The sequence below is a fragment of the Aphelocoma coerulescens genome (genome assembly GCF_041296385.1).
Source record: "Aphelocoma coerulescens isolate FSJ_1873_10779 chromosome Z unlocalized genomic scaffold, UR_Acoe_1.0 ChrZ, whole genome shotgun sequence".
Taxonomy (NCBI): Eukaryota; Metazoa; Chordata; class Aves; order Passeriformes; family Corvidae; genus Aphelocoma; species Aphelocoma coerulescens.
The window spans coordinates 50,291,738-50,308,674 of NW_027184085.1; the positions used below are offsets into that span (position 1 = coordinate 50,291,738).

Here is a 16,937-nt window from a genome sequence, read left to right on the forward strand (position 1 = left end):
GCCTGTTAGAAATATGTGAGAGTATGAGACAAGAACCTCTTTGTACCTGTGAAAAATTCTGTACAGAAAGTGGAGCAGTTCCAGCAGATGTTTTTAGCCAGCTTTGCTTGGAAGTCTAGAAAACACCCTTGGAGGTACATTCTTATTCATCTCACTGACTGGTAGGAATGTAGTTCAACTGCAAAATGCAATGCCTATGCTTCAAAAACCACTGGCAAAGTAGTCTCTTGTGAAAAATATATTGGAATTTGTTTCTCCTTTTTTTGTTTTTTTTTTTTTTTTTTTTTGGAGCTGTCCCTTGGTCCACTGAATCTGTGTGCTCTTTGTAAATGTGAAAGAAGAGATCGGACCCTGGGTTCTAAGGCAGAGTCTGTTTATTTCAGTTTGAGCTGGGTGCCACCTGAGAGGGACCCTGACCAAAGAAATCCCTGGGTCTTTATACCCTTACAGTCTGTGCACCCGACTTTCACACACTCGTCACGTGCCCTGCACATGCCTCTTAGTCCTACAGTGATTTATGGTCTAGGGTCTGCTAACACCTCATTGGATTCTCCATGTTCATGTGCCATTAACTGCTCTTATCTTCCAGCCTGGGGCAGTCTTGGGGCCCTCCAGGGTCTCAGGCCTTATCTGAAGATAATCAGTCTTTCTCTATTTCCTCCCCTGCTTAGCCTTTATGCTAACAGAGTTCATTTAAAGTTCACCTACACTAAGTTTTGAGCAGGGCCCTCTCATGCTAAGCTGAAAGCAAGTTACAATTAAACTTAAACCTACACAGTTAATTTCTAATATTCTATAAGTAAACTTATTTAAATCCCCAACAATAAACTCCTAGTTTACATCTAGCACCTGGTTTACAGTGCAAGTTCTGCCTATCTCAAGGCCACACAAGTCATCTCAGCACCCTTGTTTGTTGGCTTAATCCCTTTTAATAGGGTTCTTGGTGCTTCTATTTGAGTCAGTCTGGTGTATGTCATTAATGTTACTCTATACTGTGCTGTGATACCCCCACCTTGTAACCAACCACATACCCATCCACAAAGTAAGAATCAGAAGGGGAAATCTTGTACTCTCTCAAGAATCTTTCTCCAAGTCTTAGGGGATGGATGACTTGATGCACCCAACTGGAAAGTCACTGTGGTCTGATGGACAGTTACAAGCTGGTAAGTCAAGGGAAAGAGGGGAGCATATGTGCAAAACATGAAGTTGGCTGATATGTGAAATTTGGATAGGGTAAACTCACCAAATCCCTTGTACCTGGCTTGACACCAGAAGTTCAAGCCAATCCTGCCTCTGTGTGTCTTACCTAAGGACTAGGGACCTTTCTGGCAGGTCAAAATATCGCTGTTTTGAAGCATTTGAGTATGATATTTTTAAGAGGTCATACCACACTACAGACTGAATGAGAGGGTAAAGTGAACAAAAGTAAGTAAGCCCTGCTTGTATATAATAGGTAGTAATTTATAATTATGCAGTGAAATTATTAAATTAAATACAAATTGAATAGGTCTCATGTATATCCAGACGGGTTGTAAAAATGTGGTTTGCAATACATAGTATGCTCCTCAAACCTACACTTCATGATAATTGCTGTATGGCTGCCTCTGATAGCATTAAACACTTCAAAATATATGTATATTTTGCATATGGGCAAAAACTGACCACCACACCAGGCAACGAAAGAGCAATAGCCTTATATCTTACAAGTGTCAACAAAACTTTTGACTAGATTATTTCTACTTTTGCATTCAAATAGGAGTCTGTCTTAATTATCCTAGTTGAGCACACTGGATTACAACTTCCATTGTTGCAACTGCCTAGCATTTTTGTTTCAGACAGAATGACGTGTACATGGAATACTACAATAAGTTACCACTTTGCTATGAGTAGCTCTTGGAAAATATAAAAAAAATCTAAGATGGCAACACCTAATGCATTACAATATGTATGTAGACATTATATCTACATGACTAGGAAAAAAGAAAACCCTGCATATGAAACAACAGATTTCATTACTTCAGTCTATACCTGCTTTGGACAGTATATACACTTCTACAGCCTGTGAAGGCAGAGGTTACTGTGTGATAGTCACACACATAACTGTGGTAAAACAGTATTGCTGTATTATATATAGTTAGAACTAGACGCAGTTCTACACAGCACATCACATTTTGGGCTCCAGGAGATTGAATTTTGGGTTTCTGTAATACATCATTGATGAATGAAGATTTGTCCCGTCTTAAGCAGCTTCTTCAGCGGAGCAATCAATGCCTGCGTAAGTAAATTTCTCGTATAGGGTAGTATTCACATAGGTCTGGGAAAGAAATAAACAGAGAAGGTGTGATGCAAGGTGCATTACCTCAAGGACCCTAAATAATACTGAAATTATTCATAGCCTAATTATTTATATATATATATATTTAAAATAGAATTTTATTCTTACCTTCCTGTCTTCTAACATCCTGTTCAGTGACACCAGTATCTGAGCAAATGATGGTCTTTCATATGGTTTCTCTTTCCAGCACTGTCTCATTAGGTCATACCTTTAAAAATCAAACACCAGCATTTGATAGTTTAGATACATAGGTTAAAGTTAAAAAATTATGATAATTTAAAGATTGTGCACATTCCACTTTCAGAGGAAAATGGATTTATACATAGCTGAAATTACAATAGTTAGTTGCTTCCTGAAAAGAAATTTTTTTACTCAAATAATCAAAAACCTCTCTTTGAGCTAAAACCCTGGCATGTTGTGTAAAGAGCAGGGTAACTGGCTAGAACAGAGAGCCTGGGAAAGTATTCATGGCAAATTAACAGTGCATGCTGTGCACAAAAGGACTTGTGTTCTTTTTAATTTTTTAATGTACTTTTTATATTTTGTGCTCCTTTTGAATTCTTAAATGTAGTTTTTATATTTAAAAAAAATTGTTTATTAGTTTCTTGTAGAAATCATGTATTTTCTATAGCTGATGTTGTGTTACTCTGTTTCTTTTTGGTTTTTTTCTGAGGCAATACTCACACTTCATCATCACAGTTGAGAGGCTTTTCCAGTCGGTAGCCTTGAGGGAGTTTTTCATATAGTTCTGCACATGTCATTCCGCAATATGGTGTTCCACCTTAAGTTTAACCATTGTCATGAACAGAAGAGGGTTTTAATAAAATAAAGTTTAATTCCATAGTAGACATGGAAAGGTATGACTGACATAGTAACAGCTAAATTAATCCAAAATTAGGAAATATTTTGCAGCTACATTTTTATTGTTAATGCTTCCTTACTGCTTGATGCACAATATTGAAGAGAAAAATAAAATTAATTGTCAATATTCTCATCTGTGGGGCTGGCCTAAATTTCTCTACGAGTCTGAGGGCCTGGATCTGATTGTATTTGAAGTGTTTTTTCAACAGCATTGATGTCACTAGGCAAGTCATTCCTTCATTAGCATCATAATAATATCTGGTATGGACTCATGGAGCTCTTACTATCAGCTGGTTTTGCCCCTTTCTGCAGATATTTGGTTGCTTAGAGTCTTGATTTTCCACACGGCATCCATATCTAATGCAAACCCATTTAGTAAAGAAAGCCAGGAACAAATCAGAAATACAGAGCTCATGATCAGTCCAGTAGGCAATGTGCACCTCAGTCAGTAGCATCTCCTGGCCGGCATGGGTATATCTCCAGGGCAAATCACAAGGGAGATGTAACACAGTGATTTTGAGTGGTGAGAGGCTGTATCACAATCATGATGGATAGAGGTGTCTGCAGAAATGAACTCTAAATTTTATTTGAAGGTTAATGTTCAAAAATTTTCTTCATGAATAGTTGGAGTAGGAGCTAATTACTCCCCTACCCTGCAATATCACTAAAATGTAAGTCTTGATTTAAAATGCAGGAAAGCTGGGGAAAAGCCACCCACCAAAACATTGTATTCAGGCTATAATATCATATGATATCCTGGAGTTTATATTTAGGTATGGCCTTGGTTTTATAGTGTAATGAAAACATGATCATTACGGTTCTTTCTCATTTAAAATGGTATCTGAATTGAAAATCTGACAATTTTATTTCCAAGCATACTGAACCTAAATAAAATGTATTGAATAAAACAGAAAGAAAATTGAAAAAATACTGCTATTTTGAAGCAATATATTTTAAAAGACTGAGTGAATGGAGCTGCCTTGGCTCAGATTGTTTATTTGTGCAGTACAAAGTTCAGATACTTACCTAAACTAACAATTTCCCATAAGAGGACACCATATGACCATCTGCAACAGAGGGATATTATGAAGTGCAACAAGAATGCAATAAGAATTGATATTTTTAAATGGTAGATAGTTTTGCTAATATTCAGGGAACACAGAGAAGTGTGATATGTTTTTCTGTGTTTTTTATAAAGTTTTGTATAATGCTGGGGTTTGTAGAATCAGAAAGCAGGAAAAGTAGCAAAATTAATTCGCTCTGAGTCAACCAAAGACCTTTATCAGATTGTGAGCTTTCAGCAAATACTGTAGTTATAGAATTGCTTTTCCAAATACAATTTCTAGTTTCCTAAATAAAATACCAATTTCCTCTGGGTTTCCCAAAGATTCATCAGGTCTCCTGTTTTGAAAGAGAAATACAGCTAAAGTAGTGGGGCACATCTAAGTAGGTTGTGAACACAGAACTAGATCAGACCCTGACGAAGAAATATAAGTAACTTTTTTGTTATGGGTTTTATGTTTTGCTTCCATTGCTCACTCATGCTGACATGACTACTGAGTATTGTGAGTTAAGAGTGGATGTCTCATGCTAGCTGCCAAACTTTCCTTGATATGGAAAAATATTTCTTTGTTTAAAAAAATGCTGCTTGAACACATACTTACACATCACTATTTGTGGTGTAAACACTGTAATTTAAAGATTCAATTGCCATCCATCGCACTGGAAGCCGTCCCTGGAAATTATTTAATGAAAGTTTTATTTTTCAGTTCTTGGCATAGCACTATTGCAATTTCTATGCCAACAATCGTTCTGTGTTACCTTAATGAAAACTGACTTTATTCAAGTAAACTTTATCAAGTAAATAAACTTATTAAACTTGTGCATTTTTACAGAAGAAATTCTTTACTGTGAGAGTGATGAGACACTCGAACACATTGGCCAGAGAAATTGTGGATGTAGGACTGTTCAAGGCCAAGCTGAATGGGGCTCTGAATAACCTGGTGTAGTGAAAGGTGGGGTTGGAACTAGATGGTCTTTGAGGTCCCTTTCAAAACAAGTCATTCCATGATCCTAAGATTATATGATTTGCTTCCCAAGGGAACAGTTCACATGAAAGCTAATAAAAAAATCATCTAATCAGCATCAAGGTGAAATGTAAATAATACTTAAGACAATGCCTCTGACCATCTTGTTGCCTTGACAACACAGTGCTATTTCTGGTCTATAGCTACATGATGTTTGTTACATATCTTTCTCTTTCAGATCTTCCAAAGCATTAACTCTGGACACATCCTGATGTACCTCTGGTTACCATATTGCTAACTTTGGCCTTGTTCAATAGAATTAGACCAGCTTGACTCATCTAGTTTACTGTCATCCATATTCATATAATTTAAAATGACATTGTATATTATAAACATGGTATAGAATTTATTTACAAGTAGATGTATTTATGTGTATATTAATAAACACATGCATGTTTTACATGTCAACTATAGCATTTAAATAATCAGTTCTGTAATACCTGTAAATTTGCATTTTTGTTCATATGAAAACACAGATTAAGAAATAAGAAAACAAAATTAAGAAAACAGACTGTATCAATTTGGTTTGGTCCTTACCATGGTCTTCTTAACATAAACTTCTTGACCTCTTGACAAGCCAAAGTCAGCTATTTTTGCAACATAATTTTCTCCGACCAAGATGTTTCTTGCTGCCAAATCTCGATGAATAAACTAAAATAATCATAATAGTAATAATAATAACAACCACAATAATAATAATAATAATGTAATAAAATAAGGAAGTCAGTATAATTGAGTTTTACATGTATTACTTTACTGCTTTATTGAAAATTGCAAACATTTGGAGTAAGAACACAAAACAAAGAAAATGGCGTGGTATGTCACTACCAAGAACATCTTAAACTTTATCTGAAAATGAAAGCAGTTAACTACCATGTTGTTTTGTTTTGATGCCTCTTCCATGATTCCTCATGACATAGTATTTGATAGGTTTAAGTGGAGACAACAAAATAAATCTCATTCAGTGTGTGCTATAGAAGTTAAAATTAAAAATTAATTTAATTAAAGGGCATATTCCCCAGAAAATTATTTGCCATGCTTTCAGTGGATAGAGAGTTGAAGACTGACCTGTTTCTGGCTCAAGTAGTCCATCCCTCTGGCAACATCTGCTGCAAAATGCAGAAGTTGCTGTGAGGAAAGTGTAGATGCAGTACTGTTGGCAATAGCAAATGCCGGGTCTGTCTCTAGTACTCTGCTTTTCCGAAGGAAGTCCAGTAAATTTCCATGGGGGGCATATTCAATAGCAAGGTAAAGATATCCTAACGAAACATCAGATAGTAAGCATATCACAAAGTAAGAGATGGTCAGTAATAGTCTTTGGAAATTTGCACTGAAATTTACACGGAAAGGAAATAAACATAAAACAGACTGGAGGGAAATGTCAAACAGGCTAATTTCTAGGAGTAGAGAAGAATTTAGAGCTAATACTGAACATCATTTCTGGAGCATTAATGTGGGCTTGTAGATCCAAACACAAGTTTATCTGACCTTTTAACAAATGTTGTACACAGACCTGGTAGTGTTTCTCTGGACTGTATGGGCTATATTGTGGGAGGGGTTTTTTTAACGAATTTTTAAAGTGCATGTATTCAATAGTACCTTACCCCTATGTTCACATGCTCCCAAAAGATTTATGATGTTGGGATGATGACCAAGTTTACAAAGAACTTCAAGTTCTCCGGCAAAATCTCTGTGATCATCTTTTGAGGCATACTCTGAAAATCAAAACAGCACTCATTGATGTTTTCCTCTGAACTGAGTTTATAACAATATTTTTTTTTTAATTATGAGGACTCTGAGTTGCTTGGGCCACTACTATTTCAACCCCAGTAGAAAGAGGAAAACTATAAGGTACATTAGTATTTACAGAAAAAGGTAGGATTTTTCAATAAGACGGAAAAAAAGAGAGAAACAAATGTCTGCAGAAGCTATCTTCAGAGAAAGGAAGCATCTTAACACACCCTGTCACTCTCCTTCTTACTTGAGAGTGTAAAATGTTGTAGCAGATCTTATGAAAAGTAGCTGCTTAAAAATCCTTCCCTACGTTTGCTGTTGATTATTTCTGCCTGTATGCAGACCTTGGCTATTTTGAAATTAATCATCCCACTTAAAAGTGTTTTTCAATTTGCCTAAATAATGATCTAGTGAATTACAATAAAACATGTACATTCTTGCAGTATTGTACATATTGTGGCTCTCTCTGGAAGGTATCTATCATGCCCAATGAATAAAAAGAAGATTAATATCCCCATGGTATGTGTATATATAGATGCATGGATGCAGTTGTCTCTGAATGGCTGAAGTAAACAAGATGAACAAATGCTGTGCACCAAGACTAGTTCTTTGCTCCTCTTTATTCAATGCATCATGCCTTACAGATGAACTCACATGAAGCTCATACTGATCTATGAATTGAAAAATACATGATACTTAATGATATCAACTACTGAGGAGAAATAGAAACTAACTTTGCCCAGCAGAAGTACAGTTGACAAATCTTGGCCTAGTGACACCTGATACAATTTAACTAGTAATTTTGAAGATTTATTGTAGCTTTAGAAGAGGGCTACTAAGCATTTTGTATGACAGAGAAACACTGGAATACACAATCAAGAAAATTCTTTAGTCACAGAATCCCTGGTCTTTACTACCTTTCATCCTTTTTATTGCAGCATCCATGCGTAAGCCATCTTTCTTAATGCGTGCTTTCAGGACTTGCCCAAAGTTACCTTCCCCAATCACATCTTGAAATTTTATGTCATTCCATTCAAGAACTGGATAAATAGTAGGATCTGGACTGGCTTTTGCTTTCCTGCTCAGAGTGAGAGTACCGGAATTAAACTGCAGAGCTGGCTCTTCCCTCTGCAACAGAGTTAAGCAAATAACATTAACTGTGATTTCTACTTCACTGAGCAATGCTCTGATTACATTTCCCAAATACCTGTGCTCACTCATCTACACACACACACACACAGAGAACCCAATCCATCTCTTACATACACAAGAGTACTCTAGACAGTTACACTACTTCAGACACTAATTGCTACAAGGAGTTCTGCCCAGATCCACAAAATTAATCAGGCTTCTAATTTGTGTGTAAGTACCTTTTAGATCTGGGCCTCCTGAACAGTCTTATAATCCTTTTGAAGATAAAGGACATGGGCAAAAAAATAATGTGATAAAACTGATCTCAAAAGCAGTTTTAAGTCTCAGGTTTGAGATTTATCTCATATTAGGCTTAATTAAAACTTGTGTTGGTGAGGTGAGGCAAGAAGAAGCAAGGAAATAAAAAGAGAACGGAAATTATCTTCCTCCATACCTAAGGAGACATCTCTTCAGTTACACGTTCTCATGAAATACTGCTATGGGAAAAGTTTTAGGACTAGGAGACAAAGCTATTCTGTGTGCCCTGCAGACTGATCATATCATTGGGTGAGCCCCTTGTCCCTGTTTATGAAACAACCTATTCAGATACATATGAAGGAACTCTTTGGGCCAGCTTCATTCTGCTCTATGGGTTCCCCTATGAAGGCAGAGAAAAGCACCAGAAAGCAGAGTGACTAAGAGACTGCAGCAGGATACAAATATATACATGTGTATAGAGAGATATCTCCATGTAATGTTAAAACCTTCAGCAATTTCCTCACAGCCAAAACTATAATGTTGCCATTGATAGGTCCCTGATGTGCTGTCCCCAGGTTGAAAATGGATGAACATGTATTAGCTGTTGTTGATGCTCACAAGCAACATTAAATATTTGGTAGTTTTCAAAATCAGGCACAACTTCATAGAGGCAGAACAGGCTCCTCTATTCCGTCTGGTTTGGTACTTGTCATACACAAGAGTGACAAGGAAGAAGAAGGAGCATAGCAAATGGTTTGCAACTTTTTTCAAGTCAAGTTTTGTACCTCCTAGCCTGTAACTGTGATTGCTTTAGCTTTGAGGTCACTAGTAGAGAAGCTTTACAACAGTGCTAACTGCACACATAAAGAAAAGACAGTGTTTAGGAAAACCAGGAAAAAGAAATTGGAAGAAAAACCAGGAAAAGATGAGCTAAAGTTAACAACCAAACTGACACAAGAAAGCTGGTAACCCACCACCACATTTTGGAAAGCCTGAGCCATTCGACGCTGGAAGTTGGCTCGCTTTAACTGCAGCATGATGAGAAAGGCTAGGAGAATTGTTACACAGGTCATCCCTGCAGAGCCAAGGATAGCAATAAGCAGCATTTTGCCTCCTTTTGATTCATATGGAGCTGTTGAGGAAGGACATAAGAATTCATCATTATTTTCAGCGTATTCTGAGTTTAGCAATACATTAGCAATGTGTAACTGAATACTCTGGTCTTGTAAACTGTTTAAAGATGTACGGATACATCCCTTTGTTTTCCAAAAATGTCAGAGACATTGGATGCTCTGAATTTCAGATGTATGAGCACCTGCATATTCTGTTGAATTCAGTCAGAGCAGAGATGAGGTCACATTCTGTTAGTGATCTAATAGTCTTGCTATATGCAGCTCCTTTAATTTTTGAGTCTCTGGTCTCTGTCTGGTGGATATACACAAATGGTGCATGTTGTCACTTCATCAATACCATGCAGTGAACTAAGAATTAAATATTGGTGGTGGTGTGTTTTGTGTTAAAATTAAGAGCAAAAGAAAACTCAGATTCAAAAATTAGTATTATGACTGTGTCTTAGCTAACTAGTTTATACAGCCTGTCCTGGTTTGTGCAAATCCAGTATGGTGGATTAACTAACCTTTAGTTTCTGGAAGAGTCTTCAGTTCAAATGATGTGTTCGGGTTGCTCAAGCCAATGTTGTTCTGAGCATTAATCTGAACTTGGTACACAGTATCTGGCTCAAGGCCCTTGAGGTGATATTGAGTAATGCTGGTGTTCTTTATGATAATATTGATGTGGTTGTACTCAGCCTTGCCATAAATTTTGTAGCTGATGATGATGGAGGAGATGGAATGACCCTCAGCAGCTGTCCAAGAGATGACTGAGGATGTGTCTGTGGTATTAGAAAACCTGATGTTGTTTGGTGCAGGAGGGATTCCTGAGAACAAACACAAACACACAGGGCATTGGAGTGTACATCCACCTCTTTCTCCTTTCCACAGAGAACAAAACATTTTCCTCATTCCTTTTGCTGTGTGAAACAAAATATGTGGATGAGCTATGGTTACTGAATGCAATAATTTTACGATCTTGATGTGCAGTATGATCCTTGTAGCAGTATTCCATACTTCCAGGAGCAGCTGGAGTGGCATTCAGTATACTGTCTTTGGATGAAGATACACATTCTCTGATCTGTAGGCAAGCACACCATATTTGCTTTCAGATTAATATTAATTTCCTTCTATACTGAATCATCATTCCCTTTTAATTCCCATATCCCACACTTTCTCTGCTTCAGGGAGCAATTACCTGTCAGGCTGTTAGAGAGAAAGGAAATTGATACCAACATTTCCAAAAATCTAATCAGAAAACCGCCAGAAGGGGTGAGTGCTACACTTGTGGACACAGCCATGAATACTAAGCTAAGTACCTTCTCCTGGAAAAGAGGACCCTTATGTGTTTCTCAGTGCAGTTTGGTGTCAGAGCTCAGGAGAGTTGAGAGTCCCATGACAGCCCTTAATTCTTCCACTAATACGTATAGGATTTCAGTGAGGGCATCCTTACATGACCTATAAGGAGGAAGAAGCCCACCTTTCCAGTGTGTGGTAAGGGCAGTGTCACCCATCAGCCATTCAGATGGACAGCTGTTCAGATGGTAGTTCATTCAGATAGGGCATTTGTTGTGATGTTATGAAAGCACACTGCTCACACTCAGGGAATTCAAGGGTGGTCTTCAGTGTAGCACACTTAACTACTCTTTGCCCACAGGGGTTTTACCTTGCATTGTATCTTCTCTTCTTTAAGTGCTGACAATTTCTGTATTATCATAGCCAAACTGAGTAACAAAAGAGCTTGGAGTAGTGAACTCTGATGGCTCATCATATGGAGAAGGAAAAAAATGCTACTTGTGTCAGAAGCATGAGTTGCACTGAAAAGAAGACATAGATTCTCAAGCTTGTTTTTCTCCATTTAAAAAAAACCCAACACATTAATAGTTCCTGACAATTTCCAGTAGAAGAATTCCTTTGGAAGCTGAGCTTTCCAAATAATAGCAATAACAACCACAAGTGATCATCAGGAACTAAGCGTTACCAAAATAAAGGATTACATTTAATGTAGTCATCAAGTGACAATTAGTCTGATCACTGGGGGTAACATGAAGAATTAAACAGAAGGATGTGAATCAGCACTTACTGTCACTGAAAGTCCATGCATACAGATAGTTGCTCCATTCTCCTTGGGACCTGGTGTTCACCCGTACCCTGCACATGTACTGCTGTCTAGGCTCAAGATCTTTAATGATCAAGGTGGACATATTTCCTGGCACTTGAGTAATAACACTGCTCTCGTCACCGTTGTCATTCACGCTCTTCCTTTCCACTTCAACACGAATATCATCCTCTGTCCTCAGTGTTAAAGGATGCCATGACAAATTCAGTGATGTCATACTTTTTGGAAAGAGAGTGATACCTTCTGGTGGAGGAAGACCTTGGAAAAGCCACAGTGAAACAGGGAACAACATTTCATGTCTGGTATCTAAGCTAAAACAGGGTACCTGTTATTCCCAACCACTTGCCCCAGCTTGGGGTGACATAGGGCAATTCTCTCAGCCATCCCACATAATTTGGCAGAAGCTACATCTAAGAGGCGGTGATAGTCCCACAGTATCTTATCAACAGCTGATGTGGCAACAAAAGGGTGTCTTCAATGAGCTGGTGTTGCAGTTGCACTTCTTAGATGTGAGAAGCCAACTGGTGTTGTCTTGTTAGATAGGTCCTGGTGCAATCCTCATTTATTCTGTATGTCTGTATTCAGTTTGGGATCTATCCTCAGTGGACTAAAAACTTTCCTGCTTGTTAAAACATCTTCATTTTTAAAGTAAATTGATCTAACAGTAGAAGGAAGGACTGCAAAAAAGTGATTTTTATCTCCAACTCTGCTGCATAGCTAGCCAAAATATATAAATTCTTCTTACCCAGATCCCTCATCTCTAAATCAGGGAAAAGAATAGATCTGCCTTTTTCTGCTTCTCTTCACCTCTGTTTTATGATTTGTTTTTTTCCTTTCCTTTCTTTTCCTTTCCTTCCTTTTTTTTTTTAATATCCCTTTGTCTGAGATTCTTCTGAAAGAGTCTACAAAGTTTTCAAGTGCAGCCTTCTTTGCTCAAGTGAAAGTGTTCTGACAGAGATCAGGGAACAGACCACAGAGAAAAACAGCTGAAACACCCCATTTGTGAAAAGCCATGGTGGTGACTTACCAAGCGCAGCTGTTGTGAAGCTGGCCTGTGGTCCAGGATGGCCTTCCCCACCTTCCCCTTGCCGACTCAGCTGAACACAGAACTGATACTCTGTTTTGGGTTCCAGATTGTCCAGTCTTTTAGTTGTGTCTTTTACTGACAACAAAAGTCAAAAGAAAGTAAAACCATGGCCCATGTTGAAATATGTTATGGAAGAAAATGTTTGGATAATACAAGGTAAGATATTCAGGCTCCATTTTTTGTTGTTGTTCTTGATTCACTAGGATAAACTAATTAGATGTATAAAATAATTATTTTTAAGTTGAGTTCCAACCCAGCCCAAAGGTTGCTTCATCTGCCCTTCTTTCAAGACAGAACTATATTGGTTACTTAGTGTTCTTTCTGTACACAGATTTTGGATTATACTGATTTAGTAACAGCTGTTGTTAAAGTTCCTGTAATGTTTCCTATAGTATTTTAGGCCGTGCATAAAATTTGAAAGCACAGCTGGAGGAGGTCATCTAACTCATAAGCAGGTTTCATTTTGCCCATACTATTACTGATAAATATTTTGGTAAGTTACTTTGTTCACCAGGGGCACAATGAACACAACACAAGATGCTGGATGCCCCAGCATGTCTCCATACTGCCCACTGCTTTTGAAAACCTGTTTACATGGGAGTTTAAAACAGCTGAGCCCAATACTGAGTACACTTAATCCTAAGGAAGAAGGGGAAAACCTTTTGTTCCTAAACTGAATATACACTTTTGACTACTGTTGGTGTAACATATCCACATGAACATTATGTGTAGTGATAAACAGTCACACATCCAGTCACAAAAGGTTTAACTTCTATGCATTGTAGATTCTTTTGAGGCTATCAAGAACAGAAACACATGATGTTTCAGTTGGTAGGTGAAATTTGTCTTTAAGGGAATTAAAGAATGTCCTCTTACCTTCCACAGACATCCAGGACTGATAACGTTTTGCTGGCTTGTACAGAAGTTTTGTAGACACAACAGGTCCATCTCCATTGTGTAATTCAGCATTGATATCAATTATGAGAAAATTATGTCCTCTGTCTGTCAGCCTCGGGGCAAACTGCGGCACAGGAGGAACTGAACAAGAATGCAAGTATTAACCTTTTATATAACCTTTTAGCTTTGTATATCAGTAAGACTCTGGTTATTCCTAGATCTGTAGGAAAATGGAAGATGCTCGTCAAAACTCTCACAAAATAGATAGGTCTTTACACACTAAAGCTGACAGTTAAGATATTTAAAAAAAAATTTGGGTGTTCTTCTAAACCTTATCATCACACTTATTCTTTCAATATACATAATTAGCATGGTACTTATAATGGGTTTTTGTTCATATTCCAACTGTAAATATTGATTCAGGAATGTCCTGGGGTGATGTTACGAAGCCGCTTTATTCCTTACCCATCCGCTCAGTGCCCAAGGCGCTGTTTCTTTACCATGGACCCGGGGCCACAGGACCGAGTGCGGGGCCGATGAACGGCCGGGCCCAGCGGCTCGGGGGCTCTGCGGGCTCGGGAGGGAGTGTGCCGGGAGCGCTGTGCTGCTCTTTGGGTTTCCTTTGTGTTCCGGCTAGTGGGAAAAGGTTCTGCTGGGTTTTTTTTCTTGTTCTTTTTCCCTTCCCTTGCCCTTGCCTCACTGCCTCCCTTCCCTCCTCGCCGGTCCGGGGAGCCTGCAGGTGGCCCCGGCGGGCCCGCAGGGTGGCCCAGCTGGTCCGAGCCCACGTGTCTGTTCCCTCTCTGGGAATTTGTTGTATTTTGAGGTTTGGGTTTTTTTTATCCTCTTCTACCCTGTTTTGTTTGGTGTTAATAAACAGTTTGGTTTTCCCACTTTCACCTGTTGTGACCCACTTGTCTTAGTGGTGGAGGAAAAGGGGCGGCCCTTTTCCCTTTGGAGGAGACACTCACTCCGGAGTGTTTCCTCCTGAAGTTTTGTATCCAAAACCGAGACATAAATTTGGTGCCCAACTTAAGGGGCACATGGAAGTGGAAAAAAACCCCAACATTCTGGTTTGAAGCATTTTGTATTGAAGTACAGCAGTAAGACCATGCTGTTCAATTTAATAATTTTTCTGTGGAACCTAACCATAAGTTCATGTCCACAGCTATGAACAATCGGGTTCCTGGCTTATACTTTTTATAAGTCAGGAATAAGAATCAGGACTGCCATTTCAATATGCCTGGTGTTAGTGATTTCTCGAAGTTTGACAAAAGTAATGGAAACCATTGAGAATGTGTATGTTATGTTGTTTTTCCATCCTGGCCTTGGTAGTTTTCTTTTGGAATGTATTAGTAATTACACCAGTTTGTTCGGGGAAAAGCAGGGGATGATAATTCCCAGCCTTTCATCTCCTCCTTCCCCTTCAGATCTGGCACGTCACCTTTTGAAAGTGTCCAGTTTCCCCTGGATGTCAAAGATACCACCTTCTTGCTATGTTATTTAGCAGGGTTCCTCTATGTGGTCTCCAGCTTATCTAAAATAAGGGCCGAGATTTCCAGAGGGGTTGCCCAGACACCTGCCCCAGTTGGGGAAAATCCTAAGTGGTATGGGGTATAGGAGGACATAGTCCAGACCCTGAAGCAGTTTTCTGACCCAGTAGCCTGGAACTTCCCCCCGAACGAATTCAGAATCCAGCTGAGGTGGGGAAGTATCTGAAAGAAAGCTGCAATAACAACGCTGATGAAAAGAAAAAGCACATTGCCATGTGCTGGGTCCTATCTAACGCTTACTGCACACTGCTAGATACTGTAGGGCAGAAGATGCAGCCAGAAGAGCAGGAGAATAAGTCAGCAGACATCCCAATCACTCTGGCTGCAGCTAAAGCAGATGGGGAACCTAAACCAATAACAATTGCCCCTGTCCAGAGAAAGAAACACAAAGCCAAATCCACTTGCCCAGTGGATGATGGCAGGCAACCAGGACCTTCACAGCCAGCAGAGGAATTGGAACCTGAAATCATCACAGAGTCCCTGTCCATAGAGCCTTCGTACCCTGAGGAAGGATTACACCCGACGGCTTGATGAAACTATATTAAGTTGGATGGTCCGAATCTGGGATGCTGCAGGTGATGATACAATTCTGGATGGCACTGAAGAGAGGCATTTGGGATCCCTGTCACATGATTTAAGTATCGACCAAGGGATGACAAGGGGCCCTGAAGCTCTCAGTCTCTGGACACAGCTCTTAAAAAGTGTGAAGGAAAGATACCTGTGCCGGGAAGATCTTCAGCTGCAGCTAAACCCCTGGAAAACCATGGAACACGGGACTCAATGCCTGAGAGAACTGGCAGTGATAGAGATCATGTTCTCAGATGACCAAGCAATTAGGAGCCCTGACATGGTAAAATGCGCACCGGTAATGTGGCTGAAACTTGCACAACATGCACCACCAGAATATGCCCCTGCTTTAGCAGTGATGACATGGAATGATGGGGATGAGACAGTGAATTCCATGTTGAGGAGGCTCCGGGCATATGCAGACACTCTGCGCAGGCCAACACAAGCAAGAATTGCAGCTGTGGAAAAGAGTCTGTCAGAGACCATACAGAGGAAAGAAGATAGGATGTACAAGACTCATCAGAAACTCAGGAAGGAGCTGAAAGAGGACCTTCTCTAAATCTCATCAGTGCAGACCAGAGGCCCTGTTACCAGAAGCAGATGTCCCATGGCTAGGGAGAGAGGGTGCACCCCAAGAGTTGTGGTTCTTCCTGTTTGGCAGTGGGGAAGACATGAGGAGGTGGGATGGAAGACCAACTTCTGTCCTGGCAGCACGGGTGTGTGAATTGAAGGATGGTAATGCTGAGAGAGGGAGTCCCACCAGAAGGGAAGTAGCTCAAGTTTCAAGTGATAACCAGGACTAGAGGGGCCCTGCCTCTAGCCTGGTAGAGGCCAGGGAAAATCATGTCTTTTGGACACTGTGGGTTCGATGGCCTGGCACATCAGAACCACAGAGATATGAAGCCTCGGTTGACACGGGCGTGCAGTGCACCTTGATTCCATGGAGACATGTGGGGGCAGAACTAGTTTCTATTTCTGGAGTAACAGGTGGATCGCAGCAGTTGACACTGCTCAAAGCCGACCTGAGCCTAACTGGACAAGAGTGGAAGAAACACTCAGGGGCCCCGTGCATTCTGGGCATAGACTTCCTCCGGAGGAAGTACAGACCTGAAGGGATTCAGGTGGGCCTTTGGAATAGCTTCTGTGGAGGCAGAGGGCATTAGGCAGTTGAACACCCTGCCTGGACTATCTGAGAATCCTTC

At 39.6% G+C, this 16,937-nt stretch overlaps 1 protein-coding gene across 2 annotated transcripts in view; it reads right to left on the reverse strand.

Moving 5' to 3' along the window:
• Nucleotides 1–1,059: 1,059 nt before the first annotated feature.
• Nucleotides 1,060–16,937, reverse strand: part of TEK (TEK receptor tyrosine kinase) — a 59,653-nt gene continuing 43,775 nt past the window's right edge. Inside the window, exons 10-23 of one of the 2 annotated variants that reach the window (XM_069002349.1) lie at nucleotides 13,598–13,759; nucleotides 12,662–12,796; nucleotides 11,599–11,892; nucleotides 10,043–10,342; nucleotides 9,381–9,538; nucleotides 7,935–8,145; nucleotides 6,888–6,998; nucleotides 6,352–6,542; nucleotides 5,821–5,934; nucleotides 4,861–4,931; nucleotides 4,223–4,263; nucleotides 3,020–3,116; nucleotides 2,444–2,543; nucleotides 1,060–2,314 (exon numbers count right to left, since the gene is read on the reverse strand). In XM_069002349.1, the coding sequence (XP_068858450.1) occupies nucleotides 2,240–2,314; nucleotides 2,444–2,543; nucleotides 3,020–3,116; nucleotides 4,223–4,263; nucleotides 4,861–4,931; nucleotides 5,821–5,934; nucleotides 6,352–6,542; nucleotides 6,888–6,998; nucleotides 7,935–8,145; nucleotides 9,381–9,538; nucleotides 10,043–10,342; nucleotides 11,599–11,892; nucleotides 12,662–12,796; nucleotides 13,598–13,759 (2,060 nt within the window). In that variant the 3' untranslated portion in view covers nucleotides 1,060–2,239. The remainder of the gene's footprint in view (nucleotides 2,315–2,443; nucleotides 2,544–3,019; nucleotides 3,117–4,222; nucleotides 4,264–4,860; nucleotides 4,932–5,820; nucleotides 5,935–6,351; nucleotides 6,543–6,887; nucleotides 6,999–7,934; nucleotides 8,146–9,380; nucleotides 9,539–10,042; nucleotides 10,343–11,598; nucleotides 11,893–12,661; nucleotides 12,797–13,597; nucleotides 13,760–16,937) is intronic. The other variant, XM_069002351.1, reaches the window with a different exon arrangement.